At 33.3% G+C, this 27,201-nt stretch overlaps 1 protein-coding gene across 11 annotated transcripts in view; it reads right to left on the bottom strand.

Annotated features, from left to right (window-relative positions):
• LOC134534971 (tetratricopeptide repeat protein 14 homolog) overlaps nucleotides 1–26,927 on the bottom strand; it is a 56,192-nt gene extending 29,265 nt beyond the window's left edge. For 3 of the 11 annotated variants that reach the window (XM_063373746.1, XM_063373741.1, XM_063373744.1), the window contains exons 1-6: nucleotides 26,482–26,636; nucleotides 19,435–19,641; nucleotides 16,917–17,035; nucleotides 14,455–14,531; nucleotides 12,189–12,311; nucleotides 8,317–8,534 (exon numbers count right to left, since the gene is read on the bottom strand). In XM_063373746.1, the coding sequence (XP_063229816.1) occupies nucleotides 8,317–8,534; nucleotides 12,189–12,311; nucleotides 14,455–14,531; nucleotides 16,917–17,035; nucleotides 19,435–19,592 (695 nt within the window). In that variant the 5' untranslated portion in view covers nucleotides 19,593–19,641; nucleotides 26,482–26,636. Of the gene's footprint in view, nucleotides 1–2,981; nucleotides 3,220–8,316; nucleotides 8,535–12,188; nucleotides 12,312–14,454; nucleotides 14,532–16,916; nucleotides 17,036–19,434; nucleotides 19,642–26,481; nucleotides 26,637–26,680 lie in introns of those variants that run through there. The other 8 variants (XM_063373748.1, XM_063373745.1, XM_063373740.1 and 5 more) reach the window with 6 other exon arrangements.
• Nucleotides 26,928–27,201: the final 274 nt, after the last annotated feature.

A 27,201-nucleotide genomic window follows, 5' to 3' on the forward strand; every position in this document is an offset into this window, starting at 1 on the left:
CCAAAATGTATTAAGTTAAAAGGGAAGTAAACACAAATGTTGAAGTTGACTAGTCGCACACTATGAATTAACGAAAAATGTTCTGTAGGGCGTTATGATTTAATACATTTATTTCAGGCACTGAAAAGTAGTACCAAAAAATGGCTCAAAATATAAAGCCACTTGGTTGCCACAAGCTTGGAATTCCAAAATTTTCTAGACAAGAATTGACAAATTTCCCTGACCTTTCAGACACAAACAATCCTGCGGCACTACTTGATGATGCTGGTTTTTCTACAGGAAAAGGTTGTAGGTGCTGTTCAATTAATTCTTCGTAACTTTATCTCTATTAATCTGCAGATGCCGGTAATCTCAAGAATTATCATAAATAAATTTAGAGTTGGATTACTCATTGACACCACACGCTTATCAAAATTAACGCAGTTTGAGATCAAAATATGTGTGTGCCAAATATTACTATCGATTCTTCTGAAACTATTGAGTAAATGCTATCGAACTTTTATGTAAACATGCATAAATATGTCCCCCGTCCCCCTGTTGAACGTGTTAACAGAAGAAGAAAAAACCCAGACAATTAACGAACAGGAAAAGAAGAAATTTCACAAATATGTTGTGATTTCCCTGAAATTTCTGGAATTCCCTGACTTTTCCCAGTTTTCTAGTCCTGTAGCAACCATGTTTAAATATTAAATTTTACATACATAATTGTTTTTTATCATTTTTCCTAAACTGTAATTGATTTAAAAATTGTTTAATGTAAGTGACAAAAATGCCTGTATTGATACAAATATTTAAAAAAAAATAGATTATCTCATAGAAAATTGAAGATAACAGAAAAAAGGAAATGTTTACAAATTGGAAAATTATATTATGTACCAATATACAAAAAAAAAAAATTTTTGTTCAGGAAATATTTGTAAAATATGCTCACACACACACGCACGCACTCACGCACTTGACACCCAGTAATATGCCTGGCAAAGTTATTTATTTCTTTATTTATTTATTATAATCATGTAGGCTGTTTTATAAATGCCTAGTTCATAAGTACTTAAAACACCCTTACAGCTATTTCTCTCATAAACAAATTTACATTTATCACATTTGTCTGTTTACTATAAAGCCTCTACCGCATCTGTATCTTTCAGATTTATGAAACATGTTGAGTTGCATGGTAGTAGAAATGGCTACACATTGCAAACCAAACTACACACATTTTGGCAAAAAATCAAGTCTAATTTTCTTAGAATTCATAAATCTTTTTCCACTACCGATAGGCAAGACAACAAAATTTTTTGGTTGTGAGGTGATTAAAATGCTGAATGGGCACATTTTTAGAGTGCGGTTCTTTAAGTTATTGTAGTATTTGACCAACATAAAAAAAAATCTTATTAATTTAATGTGTTTAAAATTCAGACAACAGTATTTTCAATAGTTCAATTAATTTTAATTTTTAAAATTAGAAAGTTTAAAATGCTATTAATAGCACAAGTTTGAGCCTGTACATGGATGAGAGCTTAAATTAGACTTCCTCTACAAATGTGACTAAATATTAATGTTTAAATAAAATACCACTAACAATTAATTTTCAAGAATCACGACACAAAGACCTTTGGCAAACCCCATTTTCATGAACTCCATTGCTGGCACAGCCAAAATCATGTATTTTTATAATAATTTCAGTACATACCTGCAAGTTTCACCATAGTATTACGAATATGGCAGATCACAAGTCATATTAAAAACCAGAGCTTGTATAAACACATGATAAAAGTTAACACATATCAGTTCAGGTCATAACATATCTTCTTGCCTGATCTTTCAGACCAACAACCAACCAATGAGGCATTTGTATCTCTGTTCACGTGAGAAAAAAAAGGGGGGATCAGCTGTTTTACCCACAACTTTTAAACTCTCCAGTGAGAAAAGTGTGAATTCACAAAACTTACATGCAAAAACTATTAATTTTGACTGTTCCAACAACAGAATTCTACATGAGGGTCAACAAATGGGATCAATGTCTAAAAACCCATTTTCCAAATAGAAAGTAAAAATAAAAATATTTGTTTCTTAAATTTACACAGGTAGTCTAGACAATTGGTAGCATAAACATTCTTCCAAATCAAAAAAGTTTAATAAATTTTACAATGTTTTAATTTATATAACCAATTTACTAAGTTGAAACTAAACACAGAATAAAATGTTAGTAGACCATAAGGAAACTTAAAAATGCTTAGGCAATAATAAAATCATTAAATACAGTAGACTCCATGAACTGATAAAACTTAGTAGTCAAGAAGACTACTACAGTTCATGAAACATTACATATTGATATGTATAAGGGGACACAACTGAGACTGAAGGGATTTATGGTGCACTAACTTTTTGTCTCCTGCCAAAAGTCAAGTTAAAATTATATTATGATTAAACATATTTTTAAAATATTAAAATATTCAAGCTATTTTTCATTCTATTGAAAAAAAAAAAAAGTAATGTAGTGTTAAGTAATATTTGTTTTCATTTCTAAAATTAGTCTATTGAAAAATATTGTTGCTTTAAATCTCTATGACATAAGCTTAAAAATATACATAATTGTAAAAATTACTATAATATAAGCACTTAACTGTGATACTCCAGAGAGAAAAATTAGACTACACAACTTTGGCAAATCAATGACACTTGCTTAATGGAACATGACACTGACTAGTTAAAAGTAATTTCCATATATACACTTACACTAACTGGAATCAAAAAGATCACATTTTAATCTCACCCTTGTAAAAGAAATACAACGCATGTGATATGCACTTTTTTTGGCATACCAAAGGAAAATAAATATGTACAGGATGGGAACCTTGACAGCAATGAGACCTATTTCATGAATGTAACTTTTTTTTTTTAAATACAAACACATTTCGAGAGAACATCTTATTTTTAGCACCCAATAACCTTTAAAAACCAAGGTAACACCTGGACCTCACCTGTTATTGATGTTTATAGCAGTTAACCCTGACCTCAGGACTTAAAAATCACAACAAATTCCACTGCCTAGGGTTGAAACATTGCAACGCGTATGCTTCAATACGTTGCAGCTTTTAGAGTTTGTCACTTCAACGATCTGAAGGCGAAGGTGACGTTTTATGAAATGCTGTAAAAGAAATGCTACATCCGAAATGCCTTTATATGTACTCAGGCTGCTTTCCTCTCAGCCAATCCAGTGTTATACATATGTATTCTTGTTTACTGGAATATCAGGTCACAGCCTTGTTCGTCCGACAAAACATGGATAACTTGCCACGTTTTAATTTTCTATAGTTTTTTGCTTTATGCATGCTGTAATGTCAAATAAGAAGACATTAATAAGTCAGAAAATTAAGTTCCTTCATAAGTACATAAATCTACACATGAGGTGGTTAGCTAAACCTAATATAAACACAACTACAATGCTGAAACATTTTCAATAAATCTATGATGCAACAATCCAACTTTGACAGCACAATCCGTTTCAGTCACGAGTTATTTTTATGGGCCCACCTACCGGAACACAATTTACATAACACATTTTCAACTGCCGTAAGGATATGCCCACAAACGTGTCACAATCACTGGTATTTGTAAGCACCAACCAAATAATTTTACTCATGAACATTTATGTAAAGAAGTTAGGCAAAATGTGAAAGAAAAAAATTATGACCAAGTACACACTTCGGTAACTAGTGATATCAAGAAAAGTTACGTTTAATCTTTCAACCCACACAGCGAACCTGCCACATTATTGATTAGACTACACATTGAAGCAGTGATCAGAAATATTGACCGCTGTCAGTATGGCATGAGGTGGAAATGTTAAGGGAAAGGAATACCACCAATTCACAAACTGTTCAATAAAAATATGAAAGCCCTCAATCATGCACTGAAACAAAAAAAAATGTATGCAATCATCATTTCATAAATAATATTTTAAAAATTTAACACCGTAAGCAAGGCCAATGACATGTAGCAGAAAACAATTGGTGCAATAAAATTACCAAAACTGTGAACACTGATATGAATTGAAGGCACATCTGAAGTGAAAAAGGGTCACAAAGTAAATGTTTATTCATAAATTGCAAAAGCATCTGGAACATTTTGAGCAATGATGTACGAATGATAGGCTGTACCAAATGTATGCTGCTAGACTACCTAACCTAGGCTCAGCATTTCGACATCTGGTGCACGTAATGTAAAACAATATTTATTAATGTATAGTACGAGATTATGGGTACTATTCAACTCATCATTATTTATTAAGTATTTTATAAACAAAATACTCTCAAATACAAGAATTGGCATACATTTTTTTATTTGTGTTTTCAGCTTTAAGCTTAAAGCAATAATTTTTGTTACATGTAAATAATCTCAATTTAAGCTCTTCCTTTCAGAGATGAACTAAAAATATTATTGCATTATTGAAAAATATCAAAAACTATATGTACATAATATATCCTTGCTTACTGTTATTAACTGAAGAATTCTTACTGATCTCAGCAGATGCAAGAATAAATTGAAAAGACTAGTACTAAAAAAAATTATTAACATCCATTTAATATGTTTTATCACTGGCATATGAACATAAAATAGATTAATATAATAATTGTGAACATACTTACGGAAAATTACAGTAATGCTCATCCAATTTTTATAACGTAAAATCAAGACTTCCTCTCTCTGATTTAAGTGTTGATAATCCTCTTACAATCAGTAAAAAGACAGCTTCTAACGGTGCTTTCCACTTTGAATTGATGTTGATAAAATAACTAAAATTGTCTTCAAACTGCATTTTTAAAATGTATATAAATTTCCATTCTCAGTTTCCTCACCAATGACTGCTTCTTGTCTTCATATCATTTCATAAAAATTTTTCAAACTGGCATATTCATAATAAACTGCAAAGATATGTCAATCTTATCTTCATACATCAATGCATATGATTATAAACTGGCACAACAGCACATCTTGCTGATTGAAATAATTTCTTCAACATACACAGGAAAGATGACGGGTGAGGATTCCCTTTCAACATCTATTCAAGACATGTGTTTAGAAAAACATGTCACCTAATTAAAAGTTTGATATGTCATTCTTCTAATTTTCACAACTGTGGCACTATAAATGTCTGCCGTATTAATCACAACTGGCCAGCTCTGATATGTTCCAAGTTTATTAAATCAATAAAGAGCATAAATCACTTGCATTATTACAAAACAACATGCTCTTAGTACCCACTAAGCTGTTGTTATCAAGTACATTTTGCCAGAACATTTAAGTTTAGTTTCATGTGTGGCAAAAACCACAAGTGAAGAGCCTTACTCAAGTCTGGTAATAATTATTCTTCCTAGAACTCAATCTCCTTGCGCAACAATTTTTTTGTTTCTTGGGCAACTAGGCAAAGAAATCTCAATTGTGCTTTATCTGACAGCACACAATCCACAAGAATTTCACCACAGAACAAAGTTCATGCCTTAAAACACTTGCAGGATTTAAAAATTGTTGTTTCTACTGATTCTTCCCAGGGTTTATTGAGCCGGGAGGTGGCAAACTGACAATCCACAACATGAGCTTGAGATATGTTATGAGCTCTTGGTCCCTTTCCCCTGGGCCATTATCGCTGTCATCATTACGGCCTCAAATTCCCATCCTCCAGGCAGAGATTAGCAGATTGGCCATGCATTGTGTGTCTGTTCTTTGATAACTTTCTTCATGATACCACCATCTTAAACATTCTTGCATAACGCACCAGAGAGCTGTCAGTGCCACACATACAATATGATGCTAAATTATAAAACTAACGTATTACTGTAAATATATAGGAAATTAGAGAACCTTACAACTTACCCTACATTACTTGGACAATTTTTGAAATATTTTTTTTTACTGCAAGTACAAAAAATTACTATGACTACACGTAACATGTATTGTAATTTTTTATAAGTTTCTCACATCAATGCCCTGAAAGAAATCTTACAAAATGTAATGGAGACTGCTTAACAGAATTTTAAAATATTTGTAACTTATGTACCACTAAATTTTCACATGTTTTGAGTACACATAACAATTCTACAATTTAGCAAGCAACTTATAATTTTCAATACCCTCTGAATTAAAGAGAAGTGAAAATTGGTAGGTTAAGGGCTCAAGCAAGGCTTGCAAAATTGTTATACAAACCACCACCGCCTTTCCTTTTGCATTTAAAAAAATTTGAAGTTATGTCAAATTTAAGCTAGCACCTTACAAAAAATATAAACATAAGTAAAATTGAGGCAAAATGAAAAATTTGTTTTCATGAATTTAAAATATTAGAAGCAACTCAAAACTAATTGTTTTGAAATGCCAGAAAGTTATTTAAACCCTGAATAAAACAATTACGATACCATTCAGATAGGGATTGTACAAGTAATCACTGTATTACAACAGTCTAAAAACAATTCAGTGCTTGCTAAATAGTGATTCTTATAACCTCTTAAGTAATGAGAAAGTGGCTTTTCCAGGTAAATAAGTGACAAACTGGCAACTGAAAATTGTCACAAGGAATGAATGAAAATGCCAAGAAAAGAAAATAAGAGAAAAGCTAAGAATTATTGTGCCAAAAATGGTTCTGTATACATAAAATACAATTGACACCATTCAACCACAAAAAACAAACTACGTACTCTGATTTATATTTTAAAAAAATACAGCATAAACCAGAATAGAGGCCAATCTCAAATTGAGGACAATTCCTTCTTTTGGGTGTCTCTTCACAAAAATAAATCTTTATATCACCCAACTTTTTTTTACATCCTTCACCGCTGCATATTATTCTTGCAGAATCTTTATTGACATGCTGCTGCAAAGTAGTTGGTCTGATAGTGTACAACTTTGAGATTGCAATTACTTTTAGAGGTGTTTGTTTTGGAACCTGAGATGCAAATATGACAAGATTTTTGACACAATCACAAATAACAGGTACAATCCTACGAAAAACTAAAACGAAAAATTCAGTTTTGCACTTGTCTAACACACGACTGAGGATACTGTTAGAACGAAAATATTTTGGATGTGTTCATTTAGCTAACATAGATGAAAACTTGAAGGTACTCTTTTTGGGACTTTCAGCATGCAGTTACAAGTAATGTGACACACCCTGCACCATAATGTCTTTGTAGGTTGATTATCCTGCAACCAAATATTTTGTTTACTGTTTGTTGACGGAAAAAACGACATGCATACAGAAATTGATTTTAATGCAATATATTAAATAAAGGTCATCAAGACATGTTAATGCAACATAATAAATTATTTTAACTGTGTTATGTAGATGGTAAAGAATATTTACCATATCGTGCTTTTTTTTAGTCTACTTGAATTTTTCTTGGGGCACGATTTCTGTCCAACCCGTTTTCGCGAGTTGTTTTAGAAAATATTAACATCTGCCTCTATTCATGTATATACGGTATAAGTTGCACATTCCTCGAATATATAGTTATTCTTCCATGCAAAAATTATCAATGGTAAACAATATATTATGGTTTTATGTATAATTATGGGATAGTCTTATAATGAATAGGTACTTGGGCAGCAATTCAGGCTGGGCAACCTAAATTTCCTGAGAAAACACTAACTTCCCCCACAGGTGCAACCAGAGTGGGTGATGAGGTGTGTGTGGCAATTGGGCCAGTATACCCAATACACCCACACAATATAGATGAATGGTTTGAAACAAGGTACTTCATTACCCATCGAAGGAAGCTCTGCGGTTGACACTCTACCTTGCACATTATACAGAAGATTAAACATTTTCTTCATTGAGCCAAAAGGGGGGGAAAAAAAAAAAATAAACTTGAGTTGACTCGAGGAAAACTTCTGCCAACACTTACCCACGTCGCATAACAAGCCTGCTGCAAAATGTGTCCTTTAGCAGATATGCTCTATGTTACAGAGAACAACACACAAGACCTTTCACTGTCGTGCATTCTTGCTCACTCTATTAACGTGCTACCAAACCTCATTATCTACAAGGAAACACACTTATCATAAAAAGTATGTTACTGTATGAAGATGTGGGAGAAATATTTCCGACAAGACTAAACAAAGTTTATCTTTATTGCGACACCAAAATACTATTAGCTTTTTCAAGGCCCCCCCCCCCCCCCCCAAAAGAAATAATAGTGTTTCAAATAAAATAAAAAGTCCACTTCAAATAACAGCACGTGAATCTAACCAGCACACCGTGGGCTGGATCAGTGACTGCCGCATGTTTCGGTAGGTAGGGCCCAGAGAGCGACGGCGCGTACGTACTTGTAGGCGAGCGGAAAGTCGTCGCTGTGCAGGAGCCCGAGGCGAGGGGCGTACGGGGAGCCCGGGGGCAGAGCCGTGCCCTTCATGCCGCAGACCAGCTTGTCCGTGTCGGGGATCACCTCCAGCACCTCGCAGCACACCGTGTCGTTCATCATGTACGTGCGGTTCACGCTCTTCTTGTCCGCCGCCGGGATTATGTTGCCCATCGGGCAGAAGGCCTGCGCACAGTCAACAACACTTCCGGTAAATCCTACATAAAAATTGTCATTGGGACCGACTTGTCGGACCTAAATGCTGCCTGCACGCGTGCGCCAGATTAAGTGGCTACATCGGTCAGCATCCGTGCCTTGGGCAGAAGTCCGGCGACTGACCAACATGGCCAGACACTTCACAGGCCTGGGCAAGGATTAAATAAAGTGGCTGGCAACCATCAAAAGTGGTCGTGTTGAGCTCGGCCCGTTCAATGTTGTGATGGTTCATAACACTGAATATAACAATTATTTTCTTCCCACAACATGATTTCCCATTTCCTAAGCCTTTTTTTGTCCTTTGTAGGTTCATCAGTAACCTTGACGATCGTAACCAAAAAACCTTAAATATTTATTGCAGTATCTTTTTTCACAGACACACACACTCACAAACCATGTGCAAGATGTATGTTGTCCATCAGACAACCAAAGGTTAACCAACCTTGGAGCTTAGAGGAACAGCGTTGTTAAAGGGCATTGTTGACACACATGTTACGAAAAAATTTGTGCACTGGTTATTAATAGAAATAAAATAATAAAAGGACTAGTGATATTATACATGGCATTGATTTTGGTTGTCCATGACCAAGATGTTTATATCGCTTCACTGCTGTAGTCATTACATTTATGATGTTTTTTTCCCGGCCAATCACGGTAAACATATTATTCAGTGTTAATTCATAAATAAAATATTTATTACCCAATATATTTAAATATATGTATTTACGACTAAGAAATGAACGGCAAATCTTTAAAAATTTATAATACCTTTGAAGCAAAATTAAAGAATCTTGCAAAAACATAACCACAGAGGTTAGCACCAGTACTAAGAATGCTTAAGTTAGTTCTATCCTCTGTATCTATGTACTGCCCGGGTACGTCATTGTCAGAGCGCTTGGGACGATGGCCTAAGCAATTGCATGCAAATAAGGCAAATTGTCCCGGTTTTTATTTTTTTACATCAAAATGTGCTATGATGTAGATAGACCTAAGGACCTTCCTACAGGTGTCATTACAAAATAAAATTCAAGAGGCAACCACCATTCAGGTAGCATCAGTCTCTGAGAGCCTCCAATGTGTGGTTTTAAAGGTATCTGTCGCAAACATTGATTTTTCCGCACCCCCTTTGGCCATTGGTAATGATACATCTACTAATACATAAGGGCCTTCCTACAGGTGTTTACAACCAATAAAAAATAAAATTAGAGAGGCAAACACACTACAGATTGCACCAGGGCCTCTAATGTATGGTTTTCATGGTAACTTAAAAGGTAATTCAATATTTTGAGTAATTACTTAATTCCACATAAAATTTTTTAATGTAATGTGAGGCTTTTAACCAACATTAAATATTTGTGGTAATGGAAAACACACTAATGGTTGAATTTTAAAAGAGAAAGCTGAACAAACAGTCCATAACCTAAGTATGTCATTTTAATAGGGTTGTGCGAATGTTCGGTATACCGATACCGAAATCGAAATTTTGCTACTTTCATTTTAGATTTCGGTAAGAATTTCATCTGTCGAAGTTCGTTTTTAGCGAAATATTTCGAGCCAAACGAAAGTTCAATAGCTTACCGAAGTTCGTTTGTTCTAGTTGAAAAAGAAATCTTAATTTAATAAAAATGTACAGTATAATACCGGTACAATAACGTTCCTTATTATAAAATATATTTCACTTAACGAATTTTTTTTAAGTCCCCGCCAAAAATCTTATCTTCGCCATGCAAAACGGTTTCAGTTTAAAGTATCATTTTCACTATAACGTATAAATTCTACTAGTAGCGTGGCATTACTACACCAAAATTTACTTAAACTGGTAAATAAATTTCCAGCTAAATGATTAATGTAGTAGAACAAAGATACACAAATACCAACGCAACGTATTTTCTAACCTCTAAATTCTCAAAACAAAGTTAACAAACAGTTGCGCGCACAACCATAGATTATACCGTACGTAGTATGCGACGTGAGCAACACAACACCATTCGATACATTGAAAGACGGAGGTTTGAGAGAAGTATTAATTATTTAGACAAAAGTGTTACGCTACGCTAAAAATACTGTTTGATGCCTGTGCCGGGATTGTTTATTGTTATTGTTGAGTTTATTTTCAGGTTACGTTATTTAAACACCGCATTGTATTTGTGCTACAATATGAATGATTCTGGAGATAAAAAGAAACGAAAGCAATTCACGCTTAAGGAAAAAGTGGATATACTCAGAGAACTAGACACGGGGAAAAAAGCAAGTCGCAGTTGCGAATACATATTGCATTGCGGCTCTCCTGTAGCTATTTTTTTATATATTTTTTTCTCTTTGTAAAGATATGTATGCATGTTTCAGTGCTAAGTACAAAAACTTGAGGTACCTGTAAGTACTTAGCACTGAGATTCTACTGTAATGTCTTTATATGATTTGCTTGTTATTACTAATAATGTAATAACATATGCAAATCATATAAAGACATTAATTAGAAAAAAGATTTCCATTAAGATTAATTTACGTGGTGATGAAAAAAACTCACGTTAATGAAAATACGGTAAAATCATAATTTGAACAAACATGGCAGATAAAGTAAACAAAATTCAACCGTGATTACAGTAGGCCTAGGTATCAAAACAAAATCATGCAATATTTGAAAAATTACCTGATTCATTTGCTTTCAAACAGTAGTGTAGGTACTATATTCGTAAAACATACATTCCAGAACTGTTAGTACACTATTTAGTATTTACCGTATACACATAAACAAAGAACGTACCTACTTTTATTCGTGCACAGCCAAACAAAAACATTGTCGTCTGCTTTATTTAAATTTTACATACTCTGACTGGCATATAAAATCCTCATAATATACAGCCAATTAGACAAAAAGGTCAACAAGTCACTGCATGTAATGACCACTTGGCAGCAACCATTTGTTATGTTTTGTTTTGACCATGTCCATTGCCTAGTTTACAGCTTCCTGAGCTAGCCATGTGTGACAGTGGTGCAAGATGGCGGCCGTTCCGCAGTATTCACGTATTTTTTCATCAGTACCATGCACGTGATAAATATATTATCATAGACTGCGACATTACGACTGTAAAGGAAATAGTCTGTGCGCTGAAAGATCTGGATTGATTCTTGAAATTTACGAGTGACATGGGGCTGTGTTGTGTGGTCTAGGGCGGATGTTGATTTTATTAAATAGTAATATTTATATATACATCAAAAGGTACCAAAATGATTTATGTAATAGAATTTATTACTGAAGAGCAAATTTTGGGGCACTTTTTTTCTTTGTTAATTAAAAAATTTCGCTTAACTTTTGTTAAGAATATATTTATCTCATAGAAAAATTCATTTTCGTTTCACTTTCGCGAAACTTGATAAATTTTCTTTCACTTTCATTTCGTGTGGATAAAGTCACTTTCGCACATCCCTACATTTTAATGATTTTTTTATGTAGCGACTGATCTTTACAATTTCTCTTTTGAGAAGTTTCCCTGTTAATAAGTTTTTATCATCCAGTCCCTTGAAAGGTCTTAACAGGGTTAGACTGTAATAGTAGTACCTATTCAGTTTGCATATTTAGTGTCTACGATCAATCCAAACCACATAGGTCAAAGATGGCATTACCTTAATGCCCAAATCTGCCACTCCTCTGGGAAAATCTCCATCAATGCACAAGACTTTCAGCAACAGTCCTGAAACCGATTTGTTCAGAATGGACCCAATGATGAGGTCTCCAGGCTTCACGATCTGAAACACGAACAGAAGTAGCCAACAATAGTACACTTTCCAAACTATTGCCATTTCTATCTTCCATTTCATTTCTGCACTGTAACCACAGTCCTCAGTGTTTCTTTAATAACTGAAAATAACACTCTGCGGTGTATTAAATACTGAAGTAAACAGCATTTGAATGTTAAAAACTTAGCAGCATGCATTATTTTGATTCATCTTTTTGGGCAGGAAGGTAAACAACCCACAGTTTTGGTACTTCATATTGAAGTACTTTATAATGAACTGTTACTGAATGTAAAGAATCTTTGTAATGTGGTTTCGCTGTACATTATTATACACTAAACAGTCCAAACATTACCACAGTAGTTTTGCAAGCAACAGCAATCAATGTAAGTTTCTTCACGCTCACAAATATTCCAACAAACACAATTGTTTACTACATGTATTTTGTTCACAATTAATCTCCTGTTGACAAAAAAAATGAAATGGGCCAGAGACTATTATGAAGAAAAATATTTTTACCACTTTAAGCTCGACCCATGCTTAGCCAACCAATATTTCCTTTGACGTTAAATACTTGAAAGAGCAAAAAATACAAAATTTAAAGGATGAGTACACTTCAGCAATTAAAAAAAAACCTAGACATTAAATATGTATAAAAATAAAATAATATGTACTGATACTAATTTTCAATTATAAAATTTCACAAACTCTAGTTAATTGTGACACCACTCTTTAACAGACAGCAGTTAGGTCCCTTAACTCGTCATTGGTCGCGCTATGAGCATTTTGCTCACCCTCAGAAATAATGTTTTACTGTTATTGTTTTTATTGCTGTGGGGAGGTGTCCTTTTTTCTAGCTGAGTTTTGAACCTTCCTTATTAAGTCACTAGGTGGTTGACAGGATGTAACTGATACTTGGCCTTGAGATAGATATTGTTTACAGGCATGCACGCCGCATGAACAGTTTGCTCACAGTGCGACCAGTCGCGTTGCTACACTTGTGACGACAGTTCGGTTTGCAAAGTGCTGTGTTTAGTTGTGGAATATATTATCGTAAGACTTATTTTGTTAATTATAAATCTAATGATTCGTGGTATTACTTATTGAAATGAATCGGGAGAAGAACATTGTGACTTTGGTTCTTCAACAAATCGCTAAATGTTCCAGAACAGCTAATTTATGTTATAATTATCAATATTTTGATTGAAAATACAAAAAAAAAATACATTACATAAAACATCAATTAACATCAATTATAGTAAACATTATCATTTTTTCACAAAATTGTTGATTTTCGTATCAAAAATAAGAAATTACTTTTGAATATGTAAGCTGAAAAGCTGAATTTGGATAGAAGTTAGACAAGATTTTATAATTTTGGAAAAACACTTAGGAATTCCAGAGGAAGAAATGTAATTATAGTCTTTCCATAGTTTTATGAATATATTTTATTTTTTACTAGAATTTTCAGTAATGTGATATATATTCTGTGCTTTGTATAATTACAGAAGTTCCACCATGGTTGCCGTAGGTTTACCACATGAAAACAAAGCAGCCGCCAATAATCAAAATTTTGACCAAAATGTTGAATAAAATGTAAATTTCCATGAAAGCAGTTAATTTTTAAGTAGAAATTCTCTATTGCATAATGTTTTTTCTATTAGTCATAGTCTCAAATGTATAACATAAATTAGTGTGCCCTCAAAAGACTTAGTAGATTTAATAATTTTTGTGCTAGAAAATGATGAAGTAGTAAATAAAGTGTTATTTTCTGTTTTGTTTCCAAAACTACTGGATTTATTGTTGATGTATTCGTAGGCCGGAAAAAGGAAACTCAGTATACAGCCAAATAGTTTATTCTAATGATGATTTTATGTTAAAATTTTTTTTTAAAATTATGTGATAATAATATTAAATATTATTTAAACAAGCAGAGTTGTTTTATTTGCAATAAGTAAAATATTTGGCCTTTTAAAAGTGGTTAAGCCCGACTCTAATCGTAAAATTAAGTCTGTGAGCAAAATGCTCATGCGCGACCACTGGTGTAACATTTTACAATGCGACCAATGACGGGTTAAGTAGTTTGAACATAAAAATTGGATAAATTTTGTAGCCCCCCCTTCCCCAAAAAAATTCCTCTGATAGTATAAAATACCTCAAAAATATGCCTATTCTTGTTCTGCTTATCTATTTCAACGAATGATTCATATGTTGGAACCACAGCATAGCAACCTGAAAAAGAAAAAAAAACACTCATTTACTTATGTGTAATTTATCAGGGCACAAAAATTAATATTATATTATAATTGCCATATATTATTGTGAAATTAGCATTTTTGATTCAAATTATTAAAAACTATTTTTGTAAACCAAATATCCATATATACAAATACCTATGAATAACCCTCAAGTACAGTTCGTACAAAAATTATTTTCATTGCTTTCTAAATTAGATCGACTTTTCCTTTGGCAGAAACACCAACTCCTTCAAAGAAAATTATTTAACAATAATTTTGCCCGCTTTATATGACATTCGTTCAGACTCAAGGAACCCCAAGGTTCTGAAGAACACCTTTTGGGACCTGCTGGTTTAGATAGTTGGGCTAAAAAAATTTTAATAATTTTTTTTTATAACATTGCTTTAAAAGTGTGTTTTTCAGTTATTCATGGATCCCTTACCAGTCATTACCCCGAGTCTATTGTATTTAGAATATATCATACTTTAAGAAAACTTTGCAAATGGCATTAACATAAATATGAAGTTTCATGGCAAAATGTCCGCAAATGTGATTTTATGTTCGTTGCACATGTTGAATAATTATAGAGTTAAAAAAATACTGTCAACACTCGTTTGGTTAAGGGGGTGCCTCCAATTTCAGGACATGATTTTATATTTATATTAATCACTGATCAACTTTTATACTTATTTAATTGTTTAACTTTCACGAAATGAAAAATATATACAGCACATACTTTTTGCATAATTAGCTGCCAAAGTTACAATTTTAACATTTTTGGGTTGTACAAATAAGGAGAATTTAATTTATTGCATAACTGAAACTTTTTAGGTTTAACTGCAATGCCACTGGCTACTTCATGATATGGTTTGCATTTCGATCACAGAAAATCATTTCATGTTTATTAGCTGTCAAAATCGTAACAAATTTGAGAATTTTGAAATGCCAGGTAAAATTAATTAATATTTTCTGAAAGAAATTCAAACCATTGCTTGCAGTAGCCAGTGGCATTGCAGTTTAACATAAAAAGTTTCAGTTCTGCGATAAATTAAATTCTCCTTATTTGTACAACCCAAAAACGTTAAAAATGTAACTTTGGCCGCTAATTATGCAAAAGGTATGCGCTGTATATATTTTTAATTTTGTGAAAGTTAAACAATTGAAAAAGTCTACAAATTTATCTGTACTTACTGTAAATATAAAATCTTGACCTGAAATGGGAGCAATAACTCAAGTCAAGTCTAGCTGAAGCCACTCGCTCGACTCCTATATAAATAGATGGACATTTGAATTAGGCAGAGATTACTCAGGAGGGGCAAAGACTAAATGTATGAAACTACTTGTATCCAAAGTAAGTTCACACAATTAAGGCATGCACCAGGTTGAAAAAAAGTCCTGGGAAAGGCCTTGAATGCTGCTGTTTGAACTAAGCCAATGCCTTTGAACGGGTGTTAGCTACCACGAATAACAAAATGGCTGAAAGATGGCATCCCGGCCTCACCACCCCCCTGCCCCACATCCTTCCTCGGCGCTGTCATACATCCATTAGTGGCTTGGGAATTCTGTGGGCTTACAGAGACCACCTAGTGGTGGGGCGTGTGAATAAGCACGACTATTCTGGATGCTTCGGGCACCTGGACGGCCCGGGATGCGATGCGACATCACAACCACTCCAGTCAGTTCCAGAGAGACGGCTGAAGGGAATAAGAGGCAACGCCGGATTCCGTGGGAGTTCCCACGGGTGAGCTGAGTGAAGTGCGTGTTCGGCGAGCCGCGCAGGCACGAAGTAACCAAGTGGCGCGAAACTGTATGTGCGGACAGGTGGGAGGCAAGGGGAGAACCACTGTTGAGCCTAGCTCCAGTGAGGAGTGTGAACTTGTGGACTGGCCAGATACTTAAGTGATTTGTGAACAGACATTATCTTCGGTGATTTAGTTAGTAATGTAAATATTAGTAATAAATAAAACAGTATCAAATTAATAGGGCTATCCTTATGAACCCATTTTCCCCACTCATAACAATATTTTAGGTTCAAAAAATGTTTTGTGGGTCAACTGATAACAGACATAAAAATAGAGTATTTATAATTAATGTTAATCATAATCGCTGATTATTTATTACATACCTATGAAAAGCATGTATGAAATTCAAATTTCACAATAAACCTTATTGGTTTCATTCATGTTACACCTTTTTTGTCATTTAAATTTGTTTTATGACCGAAGTCCCTTTTGGTGTAATTGTTGCTAACAAATAAATTTGATTTAAAATGTTGAATTGAATTACAAATTTTTTTTTAATACTTACTTGCTTACCCCTACAATATACAAGCCAAATATTACTGCTACAAAAATATAACAATACTGATTTCAAAAATTACCTTCATCTCCTGATGATCTCTCCCTGGGCTCCAATTCAAGAACAGCAGGATCGAACAAAGCATTTGCTTTGTTCACAATAAACTGAAGAAGCTTCTGCCGCTTCCCTCTATCTTGAAAACTGCAACCACAAATAAGCCACCATTAGCTACCTTAATATTTTGTTATGTGCATAGTTGGCCAATTTTTTATGCTATTATAACAAATATGATTCACTTCAAATTCAACTACTAAAACTTGTTCCGCACTATTGCATGCAACGATATAACTGCTCAGATACAATTGGACTGTGACATTTTGCAAATAGTGCAGTAATTATGCTTACAATTAATACCATATAGATACAACTTTTGTGCTGTTTTTTAGTTTAAATCAAATATGAATTCCAAATTATTCTTGAATATGAATATTGAATTTGAATTGTAAGAATTTTTTCACATCATGTAAAAAATACACAGGGAAAAAATAAGTAAATGTGTAGTGTAGTAACTTCTGGGAATTTAGACAAATTATGTATATTGAAGTAAAAGGTTGGTTAGGTTAAGTCAGCTACAATAATTATATGTAAAATGTTTGTTAAAATATTTAAATCATGAAATAAAAAAATTATGTTTTTAATAATGTCAATAATATAACCTAACCAAACCAGCCTTTATTTCAGTTCTACTCCCCTTATTTTCCACAACCTGCAACTCTACATATTGATCAAAAAAAAAATTTTGTAAACAGCAAAATACTGTGAAACACCATGCAATCCATTTATAATATAACCTAACCAAACCAGCCTTTATTTCAGTTCTACTCCCCTTCTTTTCCACAACCTGCAACTCTACATATTGATCAAAAAAAATTTTTTTGTAAACAGCAAAATACTGTGAAACACCATGCAATCCATTTCACGGAAAACATGAATCTTCTTTTAAAATGCTGCATTCCCAAATTAGTGATTAAATGAACTCATATTTACATATTTAAACCCTAGTTATGTGTTTTTGTGTTTACTGCAGCCAGGTACACTATTTTAGTTCAGCAATATTATAAACATTATTTCTGTTAATTTCATGTTAAATCCAAAACCATTACATATTTACTTTTTTACATTTTTGAGTCACAATGTCTGATTCATCATAGGTTCATACAGCAAGTAAGCTGCTACTGTGTCGCATGGTTTTAGATCTATTTATACGCAGTTGAAACTAAGGCATTTCTTTCTTTTGATAGACATTGCCATGGACTGTCGGTTTTGTGGTGTTGTAGTCCATGGTTGTTGACTTTTTTCTCCATACTCTTGGTGCATGTGACAAAATGAATAAAAATTTTATGTTTTTAAGTTTGAAATGAAAAATATACCATGTTTTGATTCAAATGAAAGCCACACAACCTCCCGCTTTATGCCACTCATGTTGAATCAGAAAAGTTATAACATCAAAGAACTAAAGCCCAGAAAATCTGCACATCTGAATGGGACTTAACCACAGAAAGGGTATTTCCCTACAGGAGCAGGATTTTCCATAGAATGGGTGTTTCTCATAGAAAGGGGATTGTAGTCAGGAATTTCCCATAAAGTTTGAATTTTTTAAATAATAAAATTATTTATTTCCTTTCTTTACATTTATGATTACAATTTACTAATTAATTTTATTTTAGAGGAATATTTACCTGGGTGTAATTTACAACTTACAGATCATTTCAATAAGGTCTTGCTTGATAAGTATATATTTGTTCCAGTTAGTCACAAGAAACATTATTGAGCAAACCATTGTTATTGAAATGAAATTAGACCTTTCATTAAAATTAATCAAGATATTCTATTTAAAAATACATTTTTTAAAAACTTTTTAAATAAAAACCACTTGATTTGAACCATTGCAGTTTAAATCAGCCAACCCTGTTTAAAACGTTGCTTATTGGTATCAGACAAACTGACGAGATATGCTACACCAAATATTTGAAAGCAAACAAATTTTCATTATTTTGAAGTGTTAGTAATCGAGGTTGAATCAAACAGTTTATAATTTGTTTTTTGAAAATTTAGAGTAAATAGAAAACTTCTAAAATTTTGTTCCTGGAAACAATTTTTAACTACATTTTAATTCCCAGTTCTACACACTTGATTTTTACAAGTGGGAAACGTGGTAGACATTGCTGTGAACAAGTAGGTTTTCTCAGGGTACTCCTGCTTTACCCAACTGTCAATGCTCCATTATCATCTCATTGGGTCACAACAGAAGAACCCACGTCAAGACCCATTGATACTGGTTTTCTTACCCTAATTCTGGTGCCAACCCGAATTAGGATTAGACAAGAGGTTTTCATTGTTTTAATCAATCAAACATTGAGTTTTGGCTTATTAAAAGGATTTACTTTCTATTTGCATACATATTTCATTTGGCTCTGCTAATCATTTCAAAGAATTAGACAGCCATAATAGCTTACAAAGGGTTCCTTTATAAAAACTCATACTCAAACTTTATAGACACTGAAGGAAAAATCTCTAGTACGTACACACAAAAAACATACCTAAGGTGCTTCTGTCTCTGCTGGTAAACTTCAAAATCGGGTTCTTTGCTGAAGCTCAGGTCAAACTTGGCCAAATCAGTTTCCCACAATTTTTGCAACGGCTGGCCATGAAAATTCAGGGTCCGGGCCACAAGCTCTGCACATAGTGGGGTCTCCATTTTCCCCACACACTGTGGTGAAGGTGGTCTTCCCACCTGTAGCTATTTCCTGAAAATTAATATTAAAAAAAAAAACTGATTAATCCCATGACAAAATAAAAGCAAAGCAGGTGACTCAGCCTAAAAGGAATCAATATTGGTATATACATATACAAAGGCACACACAAAACATACTGCAACATATAGGTTAACAAACAATACGAGCATGCCAAAATCATTGTGAATATTCATGTTATACAAGTTTTGGTCACTGTAAGTATCTGGTATGTTTGTTAGGTGGAGCTTGTCTACTTTGGTACTGATAAGACGTAGTGTCCAGGTACTTGCTGTGACCAATTTTATTCCTGTTTTTGTTTTGTTTTATTTTTGTATTGTCTTTTATTTTCTGTTTACCTGTCTGTATGTGTTGTGCCCACCACTAAAGCCCTAAGCTGTTGGTGGGCATGTTACAAACTAAAATTAATAAGTAAATAATTAAGTAAAAATTACTTTTCATGATATACTGACGTAGATTATTATGTTGCTATTAAAGGTCGGGCAACAGTCTTATTGGATGCTCTTACTGGAGCAAGTACAAAACCTTTGGTTGGGAAGAACTGACTTGCATTAGGAAAAAGGCAAGATTGTTGTCTGTGTTTAAAAAAAAAAAAAAACCAAAGGAAAATTTTAAACAGAAGGTATCAATCAATATCTTTTGCTGCATTGCATCACATTTTACGATACTTAACCGACACATTCTCAACACAAATATTATTGACACATGTAATTTGTGATAAAATTTTGCCTCTGTATTGATAATATAATGACGGTTACTTAGCAGGGTGTCTACAGATACCTGGTGTACAAATTTCAGGACCTTTTAATTAAATTGTCTTACTACATTTTAATGATAAAAAGTAATTATTTAAATACAGTTAGAAACACTAAACATAAGACAAAATAAATCTACCATTTGTAGGAATGTGTTGATTTCTACATTAAAAGGAAAAAAACCTTTTTTAATAGGAAAATGAGATAATGTTTATGCCGAATACTAAACTACAAAATATTTTACACTAACAAAAAATTAAAACATTACACAAGTTCATAAACAACGGGGTGTGGTGTGATTTGTGGGCGTGTGTGTATGTATGTGTGTGTGTAGGCTCTCTGACCAAGGAATCACTAAATATAAGTTGCAAGAATAAGTGTTGTAGTTAATAGGTCAGGAGCCATTCCATGTCAAATCAACCAAGGTCCCAACCCGACCTTCTCAGATTTGTCTGAAATTTGGTATGGTGGTAGCCCTATTAAATATTAACATAGAGCAATTTTTACTTTATTTTTATCCCTTCTGGTTTTTTATTTGTACAGTCCCAAACATAAGTTGAATACAAAATATATTTTGGTTTTAATTCAACTTAAGATTGTAATTTATTGTAATATCACAAGTTTTTGTTATGTGCAGCATCTTTTGACATACTAAATTAAAACAGCAAGCATATACCACAGGATCATGCCACCATGATAAAAAGATAAACTTGGCTACATGATACGGAACTTTTACTTGACTGCTTTTTCGAAGACACTAAAACATGTTTCCATATGCTGTTCCATATCAAAACACTACACCAAGTCTTCCAGTAAGCCAGCCACCTGCATTTTGCATGAGTAGCCCTTCAAATGAAATCTATGATACTGCTTATCTAACCGGTACAAAATACTTGTGCATTACTCATTCCATTAAAATTCCTTGTAATATTTTTATACCTCTTCAGAAAAACACATGTTACTAACTCGTGTTGCCAAAATAATTCTGTGTATTTATCCCACTTAGTTTCAATGAGTCGCTTTCAACATTTACCATACTAACATAACTAACAACACAACCCAGCCACGCTACTTTGTTCTCTAAAACTTGTCAATCAGTGTAATTATACAAATTATTTCTAAAAAATATGAATGCAGGTATATTTAATGTAGTTTTATTTAATATAACTTCACTTTGTCGCCTATTATATCGTCGCCTGATTGGTAAAAGGGTGAATGTTACATTTTTTACGATTTTTAGTTTTTATGTTGGTAAAATTCTTTAAAATTCAATACACATCCTAGCAAAGGCACTGTGCTATGTATAAAAAAATATCTCACTTGGGGCGAAAGTTACACTTACATCCTGGCAAGAGGGCCAACAAGTTTAAGATTCTAGGTTGTTATTGCGCATGCATTTGTACACGTACATGTTTTTGTGTGTAAACAAATTCATTAATGTTATTTATTGTTTCTATCACTGTTTTATAACAAAAAATATTTTAACAAAAATCATTACCATAAAAAGGAAAAACTGACACTAGTATTCATGGAAATTTACCTTCTCCTTAAGGTTTTGAAACACAGAAAGAAATGTTGTTTTATTGAATTGGCATCATTTATAACACAGAAAGAAATGTTGTTTTATTGAATTGGCATCATTTATAAACATAAATTTATTTACATTTATTTACAAACTATTATTGTAGTATAATCAGCAGATAATGTATGCATTAAAGAAAGTTGTTTATTTATACATATGCCAAAGTGTAACCAGAGTTTGGGTATGTTAGGACTTGTCTATGAAGCTATTATTTTACAGATTTCTGCAACTTACAGTTAAAATAAAATGTAACAACTGTATGGTACAAAGAGGATGCATATTTTAACCTTACATTAGCATAGGACTATGAATCTGGTTATGGTACCGGTATTTAGAAGAAAACAATTCTTTATTGCTTCAATTCAAGATGTCAAGAGGAATGAAACTTGTCAAGCTTGCTCTGGAAATGCATACTACGCAGGAAGAATACCCAGAAAATCAAATAAACAACCGGAAGGAGATTACGTTAAACAGTGGTCCTAAAAATCTAGAAGTGCGCGTAGTAGCTAGCAATGAAGGAGGAAGTGTTGTAATCCACGATCCAGCTGAAATTGTTTACTGAAAATGAAAATGATTTTGTCTGTACAGGGCTAGATGTGAATAACGAATACTTAAGAGTCCAGTATTTCAGTTAGTTCTAGTAGTCAAAGCAATATAAAAGTTAAAAATATTGATGATAGTAGAATAAGTTTATATGTCACAAGTGTGTTGAGACTGAAAATGTGGAAGACATAGGCCTAGTTGAAGAAAGTGTGGAATCAGTTATGAATGACGTGGACAGAGAAGTTGGACAAAGATCTGGAGATGATGGTGTGGATGTGTTGATGGCAACTGCATTAGTTGTAAGAGAAGATAAAGAACAACCACGACAAAATGATGTCCTTACTTATGACAGTGAAGAGGAATATGAAATAAGTGATGGGAGAGGAAGAAAATCAGCAACCTTGAAAGGGCAAGCAGCTCGGCTAGAAAACAAGAGACTTCGCCAATGTGGAAAGGAACATGTTACAAGAAAGGGCATAACAAAAGAAGCTGTTCAATGTGGGGTTAATCCATGCAGGGGGGATAAGTGTGTGAAAACATCAGAGTGCTTAACATTTTCAGAGGATGACAGGAAGAAATAATTTGACTCTTACTGGGAAATAGGTGACTCAACAGCAGCGAGATTTCTTACTTTATAACATTGAATTCCATCCTATTAAAAGGCAACGGTCCATAGAAAAAAGAAAGTCTGATACCAAACAGATTTCGAGACATTATTTCTTGCCTTGTGGACAGAGAAAAGTAAGGGTTTGTCGTTGCTTTTTTATAGCAACACTAGGTGTTACAGATAAAGTTTTACAATACACTGAAAGCCAAAAACTGGCATAAACACGTCAAAACCGACAAACGAGGAGCACATGCACCAAAAAATAAAACATCTGTGAAACTAGTATTAGAGGCCGAAAAATTCATAAGTGGTTTACCAGCTGAATCTTTTCACTATTGTCGCAGCACGACTACAAGAAAGTATTTACCGCAAGACATGCAAAATGTTTCATTTCTTTACCGTTTGTATAGGCTAAGTCTAAGTTTCAGGAAGATGGGCATCCAACTTAAGTCTCAAGGTTTTTCTAAATATTTTTAACACCAGTTTTAACCTAGGATTCCACACACCACGAAAAGATTAAGTGGGTAAATATGTAGTGTACCGATTGTCAAAATTTTTTTTAAAAATCTGAAATAACTTTCATTATATGCTCTTTTATGTCCTCTTTTCATTACAGCCTACAGAGATAAGAAATTCCAAATACTTTGGGAGATGTCGAATTTTTTAATTATATTTGGGCAATATTTGTTAAAAATTTTAAATTCCAAAAATACTTTTATTCGGTGCTCTTAAACTTCTTCTTTTCATTAAACCCGGCGGAGATAAGAAATTCCAAATACTTTAGGAGATATCGAATTTTTTAATTTTCATCCTGTGCACTCATGCAGCATTCACAATTGTTGCTTGTTTACGAGTATGATTTTTTTTTTTGCGACGTACGTGAACGACTACATCATTTTCTACTAATGGCAAAGGAATTGTACCCGCCTCTAACTTAGGTGAGTTTTTAACATTTCAAATTTTAATGTTTTATTTGTTGCGCAAGTAATAAGTAAAAAGAAAATTACGTGAGTTCCTACTGTTCAACCTTTGTCCCGTTTTGTTAGGTCAGGTCAGTTACATTATAAATACTTAAAACTATACAAGTAAAATTAATTGATATTATTTTTAATTTCCGTTTATTTTGAAGTATTTATAATGTAACTAACCTTACCTAATGGAAAATTTCTGTTATTTAGGCATTCACGCACACACGGCAAAATATAAAATTGCGGCGGTCGAATGATTACTTAGGTCTTGTATTGCAAAATAAGGACGATATCTCCAAAAGTAATTGGAATTTATTATCTCCGCAGGCTGTAATGAAAATAGGATGTAAAAGAGCATATAGGTAATGTTATTTCAGATTTTTAAAAATTTTTTTGACGATAATCCATACACTACATATTTACCGATAAGTGTTCAACATGTGTTAAATATAAAAATAAGTAAGAAAAAACCACAGAAGATGCAGAGGAATATCAGTTACATGCAGCATAAAAATAAGCTTCTTTATCTGCATTTCAAGCTGACCAGGCATTATCACAAACAGATACAGAGTACGAATGCACAAGTTTTGATCTGCAGAAAATACTGAGTACTCCTCACGGTAAAAGTATGCTTATTTACTATTCAAGTAAGTATAACATCTGCAACCTGACGTTTTATGAAAGCGGGTCAAAGCGTGGCGTTTGTTACGTATGGGGTGAAGCAGATGGTAAACGTGGTGCCAATGAAATGTGCTCTATATTAACATTGTATCTCGCAGAAGTTGACAAGAGGAATGTACATTTAATTCTGTATTGTGATTCTTGTCCAGGCCAGAACAGAAACCTTCAGTACTTGTTGCCGTAAATTAGAAACTTCAACTTCCCTGGAAAACATTCAGATAAACTATTTACTACCTGGGCACTCCTTGATGCCTGCAGATTCTATTCATGCGACCATTGAATATGCGTACAGAAAAAAAATTGTGTGGGCCCCATCTGAAAGGACAACGATAATTGTGAATGCCAGATACACACATGGACCATACGAAGTGACCACTTTGACGCACAAACGTTTTTATGACGAAGTCGTATGCTAGTACAAAACAAATGAAAACATTGGATGGAAATCAAGTCCGCATATCCAGCCTAAGGAGAGCAATGTTTAAAAAAAATGTGAATGTTATTCAAGTAAAATTCTCAGCTCAGTGCAGTGAAGAACTGGACACGCATATCTTCGAACGTAATACTAGGGGACGAGCTTCTAAACTTATACATCAACCTCTACCTCTTTACAAACATAGATTGCCCATAACACCAGCTAAATTTAATGACTTGAGATTGTTATGTACGTCAGGTGTAATACCACAATGTTATCACCACGACTATTTACAGCTTATGGCTATGCCAAACGTCCCTGACGTTCTTGCAGAAACAGATGAAGAGGATGAAATTTCTGCTAACAAGTGAATTTTAGTTTTTGACTTTACATGGTATAAGATTTCTAATTCGTGACGTAATATCTTACTTAAACTTCTTAGTATAATTTTGTTGCTTGAAATGTTGCTGTACTGTATTTAAAATGGTTAAAAATTACATTTTTTCGTAAATACTTCATTGAAAGTTATTAGTCTTCTTGATTTCGTAGCTCATTATGTTGACATGTTTAACATTAATACTGCAGAGCTTGCAAGTGTAAAAATTTAATTAAAATTTTGAAATGACAACTTAGTATGTAGTGAATATTCAGTGTTATATTCCAAATCTATAAATGATGTTCCATTATATTAGAACAAACTTTGCAAATTATAAGATAATAAGGTAGCAGACAAAATAGGTGGGCAAATGTATTTTAATGCCCGGCAAAGAGGCGAATGGATTTTCTATTGACTGACTAAAGGACTTATGTTACAAAGAAAGATGGCAGACAATCTGGCATTAAGTCCAATGTCCCACATCTTATATTTAACAAATAATATAAATTAACACAATTATTGTATTTTGATTCAATTATGACATACATAAAAAGTAAACTTGTGTTTTTATTCCGATGTCTCTTTTATTGCCTATCTATATTGTATTTGTTAATATTTTAACAGTTTTTTGTTCCTCCTGTAAAATTACGATTTTGTAAGATTAGTCCTTTTGCCAATCAGGTGATGATATGTAAATACTTTTCAGCACAGCGGCAAACGATATTTTCTTCATTGCTGCGTGTGACAAGGCAATTATTATACGGCAGTCGGCATACACCATTTCATTGTAGTGTAGGCTTTTATCACAATGCCCTTCCCAAAAACGAGAATATTGGAATGTAACACATCTTCAAACATTTAACATTAATAATACTGATAATGTAGCATTTGTAAACTCCATACGAACCACAACTTAAACTCCAATAATCACTTCGATTCACAATGGATTTAGCTTCCGGCCATGTAATGGCGGAAACATACACAGGTAAAAAAATTTACACGCTTATGGTGAATTAAATAACAACAAAATAAACGAGACTGGCAAATGAAAAGCAAACTAATATATGCATATATTTAGTACAAAGTAGTATTTATATTGTATTTACCTTCCCTTTCCGATTAATAGAAACCAAACGCACATAATCTACTATCGCAACTTCACAATCAGAAAAGATACATAGAATAGAAGACAACGCAATTACGCAACTAGCTGAAAAGTAAAAGTGGTAGAGCATGAAAACTACTGTTCAATACACCAAAAGCCTAACTTGACAATACCTACAAACAAGGGGGAAAAAAAACCTTTTAATCAAACCAAATCAAAAATGCCACTCACAATTTCCTCACTCAATCGCCATATCGTATCCTCCACAAATATTACGACACTTCGCTAAAATTATTGTTCAATAGTTATAGTATTGCAAAACAACAGGGAGTTAAGACAATCTAACAATAATTTGTACCAGGTTTATTTCGCAAAATATCATATATTTTAATGTGGCTCCCGATTTAATTCATCAAATTTGACAGATAACCTCTTCCAAATTAAAAACCATGTTACCCTAATCTAACTAAATTATTTTAACATTAAAGATATTTTCATATTAAAATAATTCATCACAATTCT

Source organism: Bacillus rossius, chromosome 8 (assembly GCF_032445375.1).
Source record: "Bacillus rossius redtenbacheri isolate Brsri chromosome 8, Brsri_v3, whole genome shotgun sequence".
Classification (NCBI taxonomy): domain Eukaryota; kingdom Metazoa; phylum Arthropoda; class Insecta; order Phasmatodea; family Bacillidae; genus Bacillus; species Bacillus rossius.